Raw genomic sequence first — 19264 nt, forward strand, 5'->3', positions numbered from 1 at the left:
CAAAAATTTCTGTAATTTCTATACACCAGCAAGAGGCAAGCAGAGAGCCAAATCATGAATGAAATCCCATTCACAATTGCTACAAAGAGAATAAAATATCTAGGACTACAGCTTACAAGGGACATGAAGGACCTCTTCAAAGAGAACTACAAACCACTGCTCAAGGAAATAAGAGAGTACACAAAGAAATGGAAAAACATTCCCTCCTCATGGATAGGAAGAATCAATATCATGAAAATGTCCATACTACCCAAAGTAATTTATAGATTCAATGCTATTCCCATCAAACTACCATTGACATTCTTCACAGAATTTTAAAAAACTACTTTAAATTTCATATGTAACCAAAAAGAGCCCGTATAGCCAAAACAATCCTAAGTAAAAAGAACAAAGCTGGAGCCATCACACTGCCTGACTTCACACTATACTACAAAGCTACAGTAAACAAAACAGCATCATACTGGTACCAAAACAGACATACAGACCAATGGAACAGAACGGAGACCTCAGAAATATCACCACACATCTGTAATCATCTAATCCTTGACAAACCTGACCAAACAAGCAATGAGAACAGGATTCCCTACTTAATAAATGTTTCTGGGAAAACTGGCTAGCCATGTGCAAAAAACTGAAACTGAACCCTTTCCTTACACCTTATACAAAAATTAACTCAAGATGGGTTAAAGACTTAAATGTAAAACCCAAAACGATAAAATCCTAAAAGAAAACCTAGGTAATGCCATTCAGGACATTGGCGTGGGCAAAAACTTCATGATGAAAACACCAGAAGTAATTGCAACAAATGCCAAAGTTGACAAACAGGATCTAATTAAACTAAAGCGCGTCCGCATAGCAAAAGAAACTAGCATCAGAGTGAGCAAGACAACCTGTAGAATGGTAGAAAATTTTACAATCTACTCTTCCGACAAAGGTCTAATATCCAAAATCTATAAGGAACTTAAACAAATTTACAAGAAAAAAAAAAAAAAAAAGTAGGCAAAGGAGATAGACACTTCTCAAAAGAAGACATTTATGTGGCCAGCAAACATGTAAAAAAAAAGCTCATCATCTCTGATCATTTGAGAATTGCCATTCAAAATTACAGTAAGATACCATCCCACATCAGTCAGAATGCCAAGCATGAAAAAGTCAAGAAACAATAGACGCTGGTGAGGCTGTGGAGAAATAGAAACACTTTTTGCCCTGTTGGTGGAAATGTAGATTGGTTCAACCATTGTAGAGGACAGTGTGATGATTCCTCAGGGATCAAGAACCAGAAATACCTTTTGACCCAGCAATCCCATTACTAGCCATATGACTATGACCAAATTTTTAATAAATCATTCTACTAAAAGACACATGCACATGTATGTTTACTGCAGCATTATTTACAATAGAAAGACATGGAACCAACCCAAATGTCCATCAGTGATATAGACTGGATAAAGAAAATGTGGTACACATACACCATGGAATACAATTCAGCCATTAAAAAGAATGAGATCATGTCCTTTGCAGAGACATGAATGAAGCTGGAAGCCATCATCCTCAGCAAACTAACACAGGAACAGAAAACCAAACACTGCATGTTCTTGCTCATAAGTGGGAGTTAAACAATGAGAACACATGGACACAGGGAGGGGAACAACACACACTGGGGCCTGTCCAGGGTAGGGGACAAGGGGAGGGAAAGCGTTAAGACAAATACTTAATGCATGTGGGGCTTAAAGCCTGGATGATGGGTTGATAGGTACAGCGAGCCACCATGGCACATGTATATCTATGTACCAAAGTTGCGTGTTCTGCACATGTATTACAGAACTTAAAGTAAAATAAAAATTAAAATTAAAAAGAGTAAAATCTGAGCCACCTGATGAGTGGCTCACAAACTGCATGAACACAGAATAACATAGGAAACTTTTTCGATAGTATGGATATACGCATCTTCATTGTTTTCTTCTGTGCCTTCCCCCACCCCAAGCTTCATTTTTGGGACTGGAAGGGAGAAAAATAGGAGCTTTTCTGTCTAGAAAATTTCCTCAAAGAATTCTGGTGTACTCTTTCCCGTCTAAGAATAGAGCCTTGGTGGATTTTCAGTATTTTGAGATCAGAGTCCATGCTCATAACCATTATGCAATAAAGGTTTCTCAATACTAATTATTATATATTCCATAGGAAACCACTTTGGGAAATGCTTAAAGTATATGAATAATCTTAAAGCTAGTATAGCATAGTGCCTAACACAATGGGCTCTACAGTCAGAAGAATCCATTAAAAATAAGGCTTCACAACTTACTAGCCATATGGCTATGACCGAATTTTTAAGCTTTCAGGTCCTCAGTCATCATCTGTAAAATGATGACGACTGAACCTACTGAATAGGATTCTTATAAAATAGGGTATATTAAGCTTTGAGTATAGTACCCTGAATATAGTAAAAGATCGATGAATTTCAGCTATAATGATGGTGATGATGAGGATGAATGTGGACGGTAATGGAATGCTTTCTCAATAAGTTCAGCAAGGTGAGTACATAGAAAACAACTAGAGCTATGTTAACCTGTAAATGAAAGTAATGCTCTAGATGACAAGTCTGACAAATGAACATACTGCTCAGTTAAGCAAAACACTGGTCTCAAGTCTTTTACGAGGCACAAACCAGATACAATGCTATTATTCCCAATTAACAAGATAATATTGAATTCTCACCAAGTTATCAGATGATGTTACAAGATCATGAAGAATTTAGCCCAAAGCTCTTTCAGAATTGACCTAAAATTTAAGTATATGACTCAAAGGCAGTAGCTCACAGATATTTATATGTGGAACATATGTGACTGTGTAACACCATTTCTGTTGCAAATATTTTTTTTTTCTGGTCTAAGAGCACACAGCAAAGAAAGATTTATACAAAATTATTTGTTTTGTATAAGAAGACACTTTTAGAAAAAGCAAAACAGCGTAATGTTGTTAGTATTAAATGTCTTTTCCTTATCTCCGTTTTGAATAAACACATAGAATATGGTGAAATGAGAAGAAAGCTTTCACCCAATGGCTATGATCTCTTTAAAAACTGTTCATAGACATTCACTTTATTATCCCTTATCCTAGGATGGCAAAAAGGTTTCATTCTAAAGGAACTCAAATCAATTGGTATTGTGGCCTTTAGTCGAGAAATTCTTCTGAGGCCATGCCTAGGCTTAGCAGAAATGCATATTGGAATCAATAAATACATCCCACACATGTGGGAGGGAAAACAGTGGTTGACATTGCCAGATATTTTCTATTCGTTTTAGTCCCAACCATGATTTTCTTATAGTAATGGTAAAATGGCTGCTAAGATGGCTGCTCTGAAACACAAGTGAGAATAGAAAGAGATATAACACATGAACTGTGGAAGGATCTCCCTCCAAATCCATCACCTGAATGGAAGCATGTTAGTCTTGGAAAATGACTAGGCCACTGGGAAGTCTGAAGTTTCTTCAGTTACAAATGATCACCTACTAATAAGAGCAATGGCTATTATGATTGAATTTGAATGCCCATTTTTCCAAAGAAGAAGTGACATCAAAAAATGTCCTAGGAAACATTATAGTGGAATATTTAGTATTCATCTTTATTCAAATTAATGACCATTTTAAAGTTAGACATATCTAATCAACCAAGACTAATTCAAACAATATATTGAATTAAAACATCTTCACAGGATATACTAGGAAGAAAAAACATTACTCTCCTTAATACCAAGTCAACCCAGGATACTTCTTTATTACACAATGTTGCCTCATCTTATATGTGAAATCAATACACTTGTCATATTCATGATTTTTTTTCTGTATCAATCATATGAAAGAAGTTAAATGTATACCATTATAAAAATGTATTTCTTTACAGCATTGTTACATAAAATGTCCCGGGTCTCATTTAATTCAGATGGATGAAATCAAAGCCAAGGACAGGATCATCTTTTCCCTGGAAAAGGAACTGGAGACCCAAACAGGCTATGTACAGAAACTCCAACTTCAGAAGGAGGCTTTGGACGAACAACTCTTTCTGGTCAAGGAGGCTGAGTGCAACATGAGCAGCCCGAAACGAGAAATTCCGGGAAGGGCAGGTGATGGTTCCGAACACTGCAGCAGTCCTGTAAGTCCAGTCTAGCTGAAGTTAAGAACACACAAGTCATCTTTTATTTAGCTCCCATGCTTTACCTTTCACTTAAGCTCTTTTCTTGGTTACTACAAAGAAATCAATCTACCTTCTACTATCAACTCAGCTAGTATCTTGGGAACAGAGTTTTCTAAACTCATAGATGACTAAGTGGTCTGCACTGCCTTAGCAGATCACATGAGACTTACAGATTTCTTTAAATTCTTCCTAGAATTTTTCTAGTCAGGCAATATCTATTTAAACTTAAGTCTATTATGAGAAACAAAAATTAGATGAAAATATTTTGCCTCTTGCCTAGACTGGTAATCTTCCCTTTTGTGAACAATTGGGTTGGAAATTGATACAGATGGTTGTCATCTACAGGGCACAAAACGTATAAGTGCATAAAAGACAAAAGCATTTATAAACTTCATCTAAAGACTTATTGAACTTACTACTTACTTCCCTGGGTTTTCATCATTTTATATGAGAAATTATTTTCAGAAGTGCAGCAATAGAAATGGTCTTATATGCAGTTGGCTATAACGCTTATACCTTTCCAACTATTTAGCTATTATAATGATGGAAATGTATTATTTAGAAACAGAGATGGGTTCCAAAGTATTACTGAGAGCTAAGTAATGAATAATTTATGAATTGGTATTCAGGAGATATATATATATATATCTTAGCAGGTCAGAATCTTTGGTTCAAATCCCAAATCTGTCATTTACTGTGTGTCCTTAGGCAAACAACCACCATTCAGTTTTCTCATCTGTAAAACAGAAGCTATAGTAGTACCTCCTAAGGCTGATCCAATGATTAGAAGACATAATATGTAAAACGTTGAGCATGATGTCTGGTACATAGCATTTAATACATATTCGTTATTGATCTTTTGATATTAGCCACAGGACCTTAAAGGACTTATTATATACCTAAATTTTACCTATTCTGCTAAATCCTTTAGGATATTGTGAATGTAGGGATATAATATGTTTGAAACTGCTTTGTCAACAGTACAGCATTATCAAAATGTAAGAAGATAATATAATTGCCAGCACATAACAGTAACAGTCTTATGTAATTCTACAATATGAAATTAAGCCATGAATGCCCTGTGTAAGGTGATTCATAGCAATTCCGCCAGTGGAGAAGCCAGTTTCATTGGGCAGAATATACTAATGAGGTCTATCCTATAAACTACTGCCCTTTACACATGAAGGTAATACACCAACATTTTCTCACTTTGACCTTCTTCTTCAGGAGTATGAAGGAATTGGCAATACTCATCCCTACTTCCTACTCTCTTCCCTCTGTGGCTAATGGTAATAGCAGGACAACTATCTAAGCTGTGGGAAGCAATGTGTGGTCATGACACAAGGGATGCCCTTTGAACCCTATGTTCTCACAGCATGACCTTGGTCTCATAGCACACAGCTCTGATAGGTTGATCCAATGCTCTGACTCCCCCTTCCCTGAGTCCTGGTTCCAGGGAGTATCTACCACATTGAATTCATTTGCAATTACAACCTGGCATGGTCTTCAACCCAAGTGGTAAATATTGAAAGTCATAATAGGGTAAATATTTACTCTTTGGATAAAAAAATATTTTATTCTCACTTCAGGAATCAGGTAAGAGAGCTGAGCCCATTACTTTTATGAATAATAAGTGATATTTCCAAACTTTGTGAAAAATGTTGTTGAAGAATACCCATTTTAATTTTTTGGTGTAGGATTTGCGAAGAAACCAAAAGAGAATAGCTGAATTGAATGCCACTATAAGAAAATTAGAAGACAGGAATACCTTGCTTGGAGATGAACGAAATGAACTGGTGAGATATACTAAAATGTTTTGTTGCTGTTGTTGTTAAGCGTTATGTTACAGAATTACGTACTATGTTATAGACATGTACCATAATAGAAAAAAGTGTACAAATAACAAAGATACCATTCAATAGATATTCATAAAGCGGCACAATAAAAAAACCACCATCCAGATGAGTAAGTGGAAGATTATAAGCATCTCAAACTCCTGCTTCTTATGACCCCTCCCTATCAGCATCCTATTAAACTTAACCACTATTCTGACTTCAATCACTATAGATGTCTATCACCATTTAAATTCTTTTTTAAATGGAATCATACAATATTTTCTCTTTTTTGTCTGACTACTTCTGCTTCTTTATTCAGCCTTATGTTTTTGAGATTTATCCATTGTGTTGCATGTAGAATTCATTCATTTTCATTTCTCTATAGCATTCAAATAATATATGACAATATACTCATCCATTTTATCGTTAATGGACATTTCTGTTGTTCCTTAAAATTTCTGAGCTGTTTTGAGAAGAACAGTGCTTCTACATGTTTTTGTAAAAAAATTTGCCCATTTCTTGTGGAATATACAGAGGAGTAGAATTACTGGATGTTAGAGTATAGGTGTAGTCAGCATCAGTAGTTATTACCAAACAGTAAGTTGTCACAATTCCCTCCAATCATGAATGAAAGTGGTAGTTTCTCCATATATATGCCAACATAGAAAGATAATTGTTAGTCATGTTGGTGGATGTAAGGTATACCCTTACACCTTACATTATGGTTTTAATTTTCCTCATTATTAAGAAGGTAGGATAACTTTTCAAATATTTACTAGCCTTTCAGATATTTTTTATAATTTGCCCTTAGCCTTTTGCCCATTTTCTGTTATGCTGCCTTTATTGTTTTAGTTACTATTAGGATTTTTTATCATTACTTCTGGTACATTTGCATTTAAAATATCTTGCTCTATGGCTTACATTTTTTACTTTAATAGAGCTATTCACATAAAAGAGTTATTTTCAGTCTCCTTTTTTCAAATATATGTATTTTAGGCTGTAATTGTCTCTCGAATCCTTGCATTAGTATGATATATTGTTATTTCTTTCAAAAATTTTATCTAATGTCATATAATTTCTCCTTTGATATATGAGTCACTTGGAAGCATATGGCTTAATTTCAAAACATTTAGAGGTTTTTGAGTTATCTTTCTGGTATCAATTTCTACCTTAATTCTACTATAGTCAGAGAATGTACTTTGTATATTTTATTCCTTCAAAATTTGTTGAGATTTGCTTTATGAGCTCTACATACAGTCAATTTTAGAAATGTTACATGTTTACATGAAAAGAAGGCATACTCTATAATTATTAGTTGCACTTTGATTGAAGTTTGTTAATAACCTTCTTTAAAATTTTCTAAATGCTTACTGATATTTTTGTCTGCTTGTTCTCGCAATAGATTTGTCTATATCCTTCTCAGTTCTTTCAATTTTACTTTATATGCATATAGAACATATAATATATATTTATAATATATAATATATTAGATATTATGTTACTAGATGAATATAAATTAATAATTGTTTGTTTTTTTGTGTGTATTGACACTTTAATCATTATGCATTTTTCTTCTCTGGTAGCACTTCTTGACTTAAAGTCTTTGTTATTAGTTGAACTGTATCAGATTTTTGTTTTAGTGTTGGCGTGAATGTATATGTGTATGTGTGTATATATACATATGTATGTACAACTATATACACATACATATATATGTACATATTCACATACACATATATACACATACATACTTTTTTTTTCCAACCTTTCTGTATTTTATTTAAGGTATACCTTAAAAGGAACATTGTGTTGGGTATTGTGGAACTATTGTTATTGATGTATGATATAATAAATTATAGATATTTTCTTTGTGCATATTTGCATTTTCTATGAGCAGCATTAATAAGTAAATTTAAATATTTAAAACTCACATCATTGACCTTCAAAAAGAGACAGATGAAAATAGTGAACCTATTAGAATAACTTATTGTACTTATATGTATACAATATTTAATATGAATGCTTCAGGCACTAAAGACTAAGGCATTAATGCTTCAGGACTAAGTCAGATTATTTATAAAAATAAATCCAGTTTTGTCCTTTAATATGAAATGGAGTTCTTAAATTGAGATTGAGATGGATTTGTGGAAGTGCTGCTTAAGAATCATAAAATTAGATTTTACAAATATTCATAATTAGCTAAGTCTCCTACCTCAGCACTTCCCAAAATCTTAGATGCCCAAGGACAGTAGTGAATACTTTAAAAAGTCTTCTCAAATATTTCTGATACACCCCTCCTTTTTCCTTGCTCCTCTCCCAATACATGTTCAATTTCAGAATCATTGGTATGAAAAGAATAAGCTAATCTTGAGAAGCTGAAAATGAAAATCCATTATGTACAGGATGATTATGAAATATACAAATAGGAGAGGTTTATAAGTAAAGGGGAGGACTATTAATTATCACCCCAAGACAATTTCCATAAAGTTAAACCAGTGGTTCCCAACTACAAGTGATTTTGGCAATATCTGATATTTTGGTGGTCACAATCAGCAGAGCATTACTGGCATCTAACAAGCAGAGGCCAAGGATGGTGCTAAACATCCACCAATGCACAGGACACCTCACATCAAAAAAACATCTGGCTCAAAAAGTCACAGATGCCAAGACTGAGAAACCCTGCTTTAGACTAACCAAGCAAATGAGAGTATGATCACTCTTAATCATGGCTGGATAACAATGCAATCATACTTTACTAAGCGTGGGGAGAATTCTATATCCTTAAACACAAGCATTGATAGAGTTTCAAACTTATGTGGGGTTTTGTTCTCAATAAAACTTCTTTTAAAATAACAACTGTAGTGTGAGTCAGGAGATCTCCACAAGATCTCTGAAAGAATGACCTTTGGATTCAGGTCCTGGTCACAATACTTAGTGACCTGTGTGATTTGGGTGAGCTCCTTTATCTCTGAGCTAATGAAGGTAATTCCGGGTGCAGAGATTGCAGCTGAGCCCAGTGGGGTAACGGGTGGGGGAAGCGAAAGAAAGCAAGGAGAGCAGGTCCTCTGGAGCATTTCCAAAACCAGTGTCTGCAGTACTTTCCTTAAGATAATGAATTGATATGGGGTTACGAAGGCTGTGATGAAAAGCCATTAGTGAAAACTGAAAAGAAGGCCATCGGTCTGTTAAATGAAGGACTGAAATGTCAGTCGTCAGTCCTGAGCCACACAGTGAAGCAGACAATGCCCGCTCCAGAGATGCTTTCACTCCCACCACTTTCTTCCCTGCCCCCATGTCCCTCAAACACAAGACACAAATCTTAAACTTATTTCTTCCCAGTTAAAACGCGTGCGGGAAACCGAAAAGCAATGTAAACCTCTCCTGGAAAGGAACAAGTGCCTCGCCAAGAGAAACGATGAACTGATGGTGTCCTTGCAGCGCATGGAAGAAAAACTAAAAGCAGTTACCAAGGAAAATTCAGAAATGGTATGTATCACAGACTGCGAAACTGCAGCTTCCTTGATTATATTACCCCAATAGCCGGACTTATTGCTATTTCTCAGCTTCTTTTTAGAATACAATGCTATTTGGATTTTTCCTTACGTAAGCAAGGAAGCTTCAAGAAAGAAAGCATGAGAAGTTTGCTGGCTCTGAATTTTATGAGAGTTCTATATTTGTAAAACCGTAGGAGTGCTTCCAGGAATTTGCACGCTTTCCAAAAGCTCGGAAGTGGAGAAGGAAAGCTTTCATAGCCACAGAAACCTTCCATGACTTCACTAACATGCTATTTACAGATCTATACCCTAGGCACATCTTGTCTTCTAAGATTGTGCCTGATAGTTGGAAAATGGATACCATTACTTGTATTATATATGGACAAGTGATATGCTAACGTACTTCTTAATAGACTTTCAATACATCTATAGAGATCTTCAGACAATCTCCAATGATGTTGATTTATTATGCCAGATAAAATGTGCTTGAGGATTTAGTTGGTGTGTGTGTATTCAGGCTGCATAATTTTCACATTTAGCTGGAGCATCATAAACTTTCTACAGATATTTTAACAACCAAAGTTTAAGATTTTTAAAAACTTCACCTGTACTTTCTTCTTTTCCAATTCAGAGAGAAAAAATAACATCCCATCCACCCCTGAAGAAATTAAAATCTCTGAATGACCTTGACCAAGCTAATGAAGAGCAAGAAACAGAGTTCCTAAAACTTCAGGTCATTGAGCAACAGAATATTATTGATGAGCTCACAAGGGTATGTGTCAATCAATCTGTAAACCCTAAGTTGTTCCCAAGGACAAGTAGCCAACAAAATGTATACTGAAATCAGTTAATTTTAGATTAACTCGAGAGGCCCAAGTTCATATGTTCAATATGTAATTTTGTTCTAGAATTTACGTTCCAATATTTTATATTGTTAAACTGCTTTATAACTTTTAAATTATAATCCTTTGTTAACTAATTTGGTAGCACAAATAATAACAGCAAAGTACATTAAAAGAACTTTTAAATGTGTTGTGGTATAAGTTTGTAAGTAAGGTGGGTGTGTCTTGTAATTGCCTTCCAGTAGCAGGATCTTGAGGCTCAGAGACTTAATATGTTGTCTATGACAACAACATCACATATATCTCTTGTTTCCCGGGTCACAATTCAGTGTCTAGCATATAGTTACAGTTTAATAAATACTTATTGGATAAACAGCAACAATATAATTATATAGCAGAACTAAAATTTCAGTCCAGATTTTCTGATCATTACCTGCTGAGTGGGTGGAAGAGCTATTACTTCCATCTGAGTTTGGCTGAGGTTTATGTTACTAGTAAGGATGTACTAAGACCTCTAGATGCCTTTGGGTTTTCTTTTTTGCCTCTCCATCTTTGTTCTGTGAATGACATCTTTGGTTTCTCTCACTTCAGAACCAGTCAAGGCCTAAAGATTTGAATAGCAAGGGGGGAGTTAGGCAATAGTCTCCAGAGTCAGGTGAGAAAATTGATTCACTACCACTGAGGGAAAGAAAGGGTATAGCTTCTGTTTATAATTACTTATGATTCATCCTTTTTAAAATTTCTGTGTTGACTATGTTATAATGAATACATTAGATTAGGAAGGTAATTTAAATATATAATTATATTGGGGTCTCTAGAGGGACAACTAATAGGATAGATGTATACATAAAGGGGAATTTATTAAGGAGTATTGATTCACACGATCACAAGGTGAGGTCCCACAATAGGTTGTCTGCAAGCTGAGGAGCAAGGAAGCCAACCTAAATCCCAAAGCTGAAGAGCTTAGAGTCTGATGTTCCAGGGCAGGAAGAAATAAGAGAAAGATGTAGGCTAGGAGACTTAAACAGTCTAGTGTTACCATGTCCTTCTGCCTGCTTTTTAATCTGGCCACTGGCCGAGCTGGCAGCTGATTAGACAGTGCCCACCCAGACTGAGGGTGAGTCTCCCTTTCCCAGTCCACTGACTCAAATGCTAACCTCCTTTGGCAACACCCTCACAGACACACCCAGAAACAATACTTGTATCCTTCAGTCCAATGAAATTAACGCTCACTATTAATCATCACAAAAATGTATACATTGTAAAAGTCTCATATATGGAGGTGGCATTTTTACTCTTAAAGGTGAAAAAAATTTAAAAAGCCTAAACACCACTGGATTAAATCAGATTACTTATTAAATGTGGGCTCCCTGTTTTCCTCATTTCATTTTCACATCCTAGTAGCTTATAAATTTTACAGATTCATAAGCCCGGGAACTTGCCTGGCTTTGAATATCCTGAGATTAAGCTGTAAGTTTTTTATAGAATCTTGGGCTATTTAGGCATGCTCATCAGACTTTCCAAAAGACACTCTCTCTAGTTTGAATTTGTACAGTAAATACATGGAGTACTTAGTGAATAACCCCAAATTCCCTGGATATCTCCATTCACAGCAACAATAAATCATGAAATTGATCAATATTTCTAGGCATTCTTTGAGATTCCCAGAAAATTTTTTAAAAACTGAAAATAAAACAGAAACACTAAATGGCTCCAACCCACTAGACACTCTGTTCCCTGTCCTGTTTTCAGGGACTGCAGGTGAGAACAAGGATCCAAAAATAGGCAAAAGACAGTTTTCCATGTATTTCAAATGACTAAATGAAAAGAATACGGTTTTACTTTATTGTGAAATGATATTTTTTAACATAAATTTAAAGTAATTCTGGATCTAGGAGAACTAACGTACTGTGCTTTGGAGGAATATGAGGAACTATTTTCATAGCTACTTGATTTTCAAGCACAAAACAAAGGATTCTGATTAGGAACACAGTACGCTTTCTGATCATGAGGTTCCTTGATCCACCTAAGTCGTCAGGAATAGTTGTAGAAGATTCTTATTTTGAATATATTTAAGTGTCAATCCCAAAAGTTGCCAAAATTTAAAAAACAAAGTCTTATTCTATTCCAAATATAATGCCTTAAGGGAAAAAACACTGTATTTGGAAAAAAAAAAAAAAAAAAAACCTGTAGAGAAACATGTACCAATACTGGAACTGAAAAAATCTTTCATTTGTTTTCCAGGACCGAGAAAAGCTCATCCGTAGAAGAAAACATAGAAGAAGCTCCAAGCCAATTAAGGTAATAAGAAATTGAGGTTATCAGGCATTCACCACAAACAGCCAGAGATATGAGTCTTGGCATGGAATCTTCCTGCAAAGATGTGATGAGTCAGATGTTCCCGAACTGTTGCAGCAAGCCATGGGCTTTATTTTCTAGAAGAAAATCTTTTCTGTTCACATTTCTTCGAAGTCTAAAAATGATTCTGTTGTAAATTTTAACCTGAAAGGGTTTGCTTTAATATGATTTTCTCTAAATGGAGATGCCACTAGGTTTGACTTAGAAAAGATTACCTGACAAGCTGGAGAGTCATACTCCAAGAATATTCAAGAAATACACATGATCTGATGTCTCCCACTGAACAGTATTAATATATTTTTATTATTCATTCAGACAATATTATTGATAATGATCCTCCCACTCCACCAATATCTGTATAGCCTCTTATAATCCACAAAGTTTTGTTATTTAGTCTGTTTGATTTTTATTTTTGTTTTTACTAAGTATACCATTTGTTTTTGATGTGGACTTGGATGACAAGACTTAAGATTTGATCATCTCCATCACGTAGACACCTGAGTTTTCAAAGTCCTTTGGTCATTATTTAAATACAGGAAAGAGTAAACCACATTAGCTCATCGTGATATAACATGTAATATGAAAGAGGCTTCAGTGTTTCTATGAAAAATGCTAAATGAATTTTTCTTGAAGATGTCAGAAGTGAAATCATATTAGAGAAACACTTATTGGAATTATGTTCGTGCCTAATGTTTTTATTTCAACAAAGAAGCATTGGGGATCCATGTCTTCTATGTTCGTTTACATGTATGCCAGTTGACAGTATTTTAACATTTAACTTTCCCTACTTTTAGTTGTGTCAGTAAATACGTACTTTCCCTCCATTTAGAGGCCTGTTTTAGACCCGTTTATTGGCTATGATGAGGACTCTATGGATTCGGAGACATCATCCATGGCCTCATTTAGAACAGACAGAACACCAGCTACTCCCGATGATGACTTGGATGAAGTAAGCTTTTTCTACGTCTCTAGCCGTGGGTGATGTTGTCACCAAATCTTTGATTCAAGTGGGAAGAAAAAGCATTCTGCTTTTTATCTCCTTTGTATAAACAGCACAAAGTTTATACAAACTGTAAACCATATCTCATAATGGTGATAATAGTAACCAATTTTGAGACTGTGCATTGTTATCTCTTGAAAACAGGCAAACCTTTTAGAAATGTTTCTACAGTTCAGCTCTCTAATTTGAAGATGTTTTTCAAAACGAAAGTTACTTTCCAAGATTCTTTATCTAGGGAAGGTAGGAACCACAGAGCAAGCTTAGCAGGCTTTTGGATGTAGTCTGAGACACTCTTGAGCGGAGTGTGCTCTGTGGATCACCCTCATCAGAATGATCTGGAGGGCTCAGTTATAATGAAAATTCCTGGACCCTACCATGCAACTCCTGACTTGAGATTTTAAGAGTGAAACACTCCAATTTTCATTCTTTCCCCAAAATTCCCTGTTAATTATGTTATAGCCTGAAGTTTATGATCTAAAGCAATAAAACAACTTTCATGATTTATCTAGGGGGAAAAAAACAAGTTGTTGGAGATGAACATATTGAAAAGAAATAAGACTAAAATTCTAGGGTATCATTTCCTCAAATTTAGGACCAAAATCTGGATATGACGTTTTCTCATTTGGAACCCAAATGATTTAACAATGAGAAATGTATCAAATGGTAAATGCTTCTTTTACTAAAATAAATATTTACGTATTTCTGCAGTGTCCAACTTGAAACTATTACAGTATTTGTGCCCAGATATATACTTCAGACCTAAAAATAAAATCAAATAGACTGTCAAACAAACCTTTTACTTGTTTAAAAAGTAGTCAAATGTTAGTATTTCACATTGAACACAGGACTTGAACATAACACAATTGTTTTGGCGCTTTTCTTTTAACCTCAAGAGTTTAGCAGCTGAAGAATCTGAACTAAGATTTCGACAATTAACAAAAGAATATCAGGCCCTCCAAAGAGCATATGCACTCTTACAGGAGCAGACAGGAGGCATCATTGACGCTGAACGAGAAGCCAAGGTTAGTGTGTATCTGTGAGAGTGCTCTGAATTAGTGTGCAGCAGTCACAGCATAAAAGTATCATGGACATAAAAATATGAATAGGACAGCTTTCCCTGTACTCTTCTCTCCTTTGCAACTTTTGGACTGGTATAGCTTTTATGTCAACAAACCTTGAAGCCAGATATATTAGAACCAGCTTAGATCAGTGCTTTTGTTCCTTTAAAGATAGTTGAGTCCATAGTTCTTATTCTTGCTATTTGAAAACATACATTTTCAAAGCTAGACAATATTGGATTTTGTTAAGCCATTTTTTGTTAAGCCATTTTTAGTTTCTTGCTTAAAATTACTTTTTTTATCTTTCAAAAGCAATAGTGAGCCAATTTCTTCTCTTAGTTATTAAGTGAACAGCATTTACGTTTGACAGCTTATCAGAATTTTCACAGACAATATCTCACTTAACCCTTGTGACAGCCCCCAAGGCAGATATTTTACAAAAGAGCAATTTGAGACTCAGAGGGGTTAATTGAATTGCCCCAAACTGCACAAATAGTAAATGGCAAAGCTGATATTACAACTTAAGTTTTACTGGGTCAAATGTTCTTTTCTTTATATCATACTGCCTCTCATGAGCCTATTTCAACAAAAAGAAAAGATAAGATAGGCATGTACTGTACTAATTCTTAATATTTATTCAGTGCTTGCTGTGTTCCAGGCATTGAGCTGAACACTTTACATGCATTATCTATTTAATCCTAAAACAACCCTAGGAGCTAGATATGATTATTATCCTCTTTCTACAGAAGAGGAAATTATAGCTTAGTGGAAGTTAAATGTAGCGCAGTAAAGTTAAATTATTTAACTAAAGTCACAAGGCTAAGATATAGCCTAGGATTATATATTTGGGAATATAAACCTAGCCTTGTGACGTTACAGCCATAATCACCAGGCTATAATTGCCCTGTAGGTAAATTTTTATGAGTCAACAGGGAGCATGACCACCCAGATCACCCAGGGATTTCATCCTTCTGTCTTTCTGGAGGGTCTACAATGCACTGAGGAGTTTTGCACAACTACTATTTTTAAGTGGGAAAGGATAGCTGTAACAGTTATAAATTTTTAAACAGTAGCATGAAAACACACATATATAAGTAAATAAGCAGGTTTTTTAAAAACAGATTTAAAACAGGCAAGCAATCATTACAAAGGAATGTGCCTGTTTGCTGTCATGTATATGCCCCAGTGCTATGATATTTGTGATTAAGTGTTCTTACCAGCATGGATTGGCAGTTAAAATAATAGCATATGTCCCCCTTTTGTTTTTTGGAGCTTCCTCCCTGTTTCATCTAATTCTTCTATCTAAATAAAGGTTTAGCATTATCTCTGGCCATTAAAGTCAGAAAAACGTATCATTCTGAGAAAACTAATCTAAAAGATAAAGATGTTAGAAAAAAAACAACAGAGTAAATTTTAAGAGACTAGAAATTAAAAAATAATACAGATGAAAGCATCGTTGAAAACAAAAGATGTAATTAGGTACAATAAGAAATAGGTTACAGTCAACAAGATTCACAGTTAAAATAAATCTTAGCAAAATTCAGCATTTTTTGGACCTGATAAAGGTAAATGTAATATTTCATAATCAAAGGAAATATTCACCTCACCATGAATAAGGATATCTATCATTGCTGTTTTTATTCAACCTCATACTAAAAAACCTATCTAGATTATGAAAAAAAAATTGGTTTACAGGCAGGAAACAAATTACTAGGCTAAATCACATAGGACAAGAAGGTGTTTGAATACGAGATCAGTATTCAAAACTCCTTATACATACAGACACACAAATATGACAGAGAGAAAGACAGAGAGAAATTGATTTGAGGATTTAAATTTAGGCACAAAGTTTGCTCTGAAAGAATGGAAAGGCCAGGTGCGGTAGCTCATGCCTGTAAGCCTAGCACTTTAAGAAGCCAAGGCAGGCAGATCATCTGAGGTCAGGAGTTTCAGACCAGCCTGGCCAACATGGTGAAACCCCATCTCTACTAAAAATACAAAAATGAGCTGGGTGTGGTGGCGCACACTTGTAATCCTAGCTACTTGGGAAGCTGAGGGGGGATAATTACTTGAACCCAGGAGGCGGAGGTTGCAGTGAACTGAGATCATGTCACTGCATGCCAGCCTGAGCAACAGAGAGAGACTGCGTCCCACAAAAAAAATAAATAAATAAAGATGGAAAGAAATTTGGGGAGGCAAAATGGAACAAGGCTTTCATGAAAGGGAAATCATTCAAATAAAGAGAAGAGTGGAGAATTACAGGGCATATTTAGGAAACAAGGATTATACCAGCGGGTAAGGGTTTGACTCTAGGTTGATGAGTATTAGGAAAAGATTGGAAATATAATGGGAGTTCTAATAGTTTGAATATTAACCTTAAAATAAAGAATGCTATTGGGAGTTTTAAACAAGAATTTAGGTAAGAAATATTCTTGTGTCATAGAAAATTATTCTCTCTCTCTCTCTCTCTCTCTCTCTCTCTCTCTCTCTCGTTGAGTTCTAGTCAAGAAGGATATTTAATGATTATTTCGCTTGTTGAGTTCTGGGATTTTGATCTCACCAGGCTCAAGAACAGCTCCAAGCAGAGGTGCTGAGGTATAAAGCCAAAATTGAAGACCTGGAAGCAACTCTGGCTCAGAAAGGGCAGGTAGGCATTTGGTTGCTTAGCTCTTCTGCAGATGCAGACAATTTAATCTGACCTTCCTCTAGCTCACCTGTGCATGGGCCGCATCCAGGACACAGCTTGGCTCTTCACAGTGATCTTTCTCAAAATGTGTTAGAACGCTCAACTCTGTATTTCTGTCCCTGGTGTTTTTCTGGGCAGAGTATGAACCCAGCCACAACAGTGAATGAGGCTGGGCAAGAGACAGAATGCCAGAGGAAGAGGAGCCCTGTACAAATAGCCTAGAGTGGTCATGAGCTGCTAAGACCAAGACCCACCCCCCAGCTGCGTTCTCTGCCTCTATGCTACATTTCTGCATTTTAATGTTTTCCATCCATATGTATCTAGCCTGTGTGCATTCTGACCCTTTTCACTTTTTGCCTGTGTGGTCACTTCTGAGTCCCCAGAAGTCTGGTCCTGGATTATTCAAACTGGAAAAGGTAGACATAGGGAGTGATGATGAAAAGGGGGTTAAATTTTCCAGGCAACTTTGGTCTCAATGTCTTTGAAGGAGCTGGCAGGGGTGGGTGCTACTTACCAGTCTTTGGCAGGCAAACAAACAGGGTGGGGAGAAGGCAGCTCTGGCAAAGCGGTTTGACGACACAGGCTCTTTCGTGCCACTCTGAAATGCTGACTGCGCGATATTCTTTGTCAAACAGGATTCACACTGGGTAGAAGATAAACAACTTTTCATTAAGAGAAACCAGGAGCTTTTAGAAAAGGTATGTTGGGCGTAACACCCTAGTGGGGCAAAGGAGAAAATCATGAGAGATCCAGGAGCAGCAGGGGGTGCTCTCAGGAGTGGCACAGGGGCCAGGGGAAGGGGAGGCTTTTCTGGCGCTGCTCTGTCCTCGGCTGAGTGCTCAACCGCATCCCTGTCACCACCATCACCATCAGTGAAGTGGCATGTGTGCATGGCTCTGCGCTGGGCATTGTGCAGACTTGAAAGGATGTGATCCCTGAAACCTCCTGATTTGTTAACCATACATATATATACTGTGTATATATGTAAACACACACACACACACACACACACACACACACACACACACACATCCTGTGTGGTTGTCTACAAAAAAAAAAACCTCTAGGAGGGCCTGGCACAGTGGCTCATGCCTATAATCCCAGCACTTTGGGAGGCTGAGGTGGGTGGATCACCTGAGGTCAGGAATTTGTGACCAACCTGACCAACATGGTGAAACCCTGTCTCTACTAAATACAAAAAATTAGCTGGGTGTGGTGGTGTATGTCTGTAATCCCAGGTACTTGGGAGGCTGAGGCAGGAAAATCACTTGAACCCAGGAGGCAGAGGTTGCAGTAAGCCGAGATTGCGCCATTGCACTCCAACTTGGGCAACAAGAGCAAAACTCCATCTCAAAGAACAAACAAACAAACAAACAAAAATCCTCTATGAATAGAATTTGTTATTTTGTGCGAAGAAGTGATAGTGTGACTCCAAGACCATGCCAAAACCTAGCATAGACTTAGATTCTCACTTTTAGTCTTTTTATTAAGGCTGGGTCTTTCTTCTTTTTTTTTTTTTTAAAGAAAGAATTTTTTTTAGATGAATACTGTTTTTAAAGCACAAAACAGTATTCCAGGAAATTATTCAACAAATTAAGAAACTAAAACACATAGTTTAGACTTGAATAGATATAATTAATTTGGGCTGTCTGAACATAGGGACAATTAAACATAATACATTTTCAGTTCAAAGGTGGCTTTCCTTTGGCATTTACCTTCTACAAATCTAGTGAAATGTTACAAAATAATTTTTTTTTTGAGATGGAGTTTCACTCTTGTTTCCCAGGCTGGAGTGCAATGACA

At 36.1% G+C, this 19264-nt stretch overlaps 1 protein-coding gene across 1 annotated transcript in view; it reads left to right on the plus strand.

The window, feature by feature from the left end:
* JAKMIP2 (janus kinase and microtubule interacting protein 2) overlaps positions 1–19264 on the plus strand; it is a gene marked incomplete at its 3' end in the record, with an annotated part of 163351 nt that overhangs the window by 120643 nt on the left and 23444 nt on the right. The window contains exons 5-13 of the mRNA XM_017511171.2: positions 3937–4146; positions 5886–5984; positions 9363–9509; positions 10149–10289; positions 12604–12660; positions 13547–13666; positions 14611–14739; positions 17339–17422; positions 18097–18159. Of these exons, the coding sequence (XP_017366660.2) occupies positions 3937–4146; positions 5886–5984; positions 9363–9509; positions 10149–10289; positions 12604–12660; positions 13547–13666; positions 14611–14739; positions 17339–17422; positions 18097–18159 (1050 nt within the window). The remainder of the gene's footprint in view (positions 1–3936; positions 4147–5885; positions 5985–9362; positions 9510–10148; positions 10290–12603; positions 12661–13546; positions 13667–14610; positions 14740–17338; positions 17423–18096; positions 18160–19264) is intronic.

This window comes from Cebus imitator, unplaced genomic scaffold (genome assembly GCF_001604975.1).
Source record: "Cebus imitator isolate Cc_AM_T3 unplaced genomic scaffold, Cebus_imitator-1.0 Scaffold444, whole genome shotgun sequence".
Classification (NCBI taxonomy): domain Eukaryota; kingdom Metazoa; phylum Chordata; class Mammalia; order Primates; family Cebidae; genus Cebus; species Cebus imitator.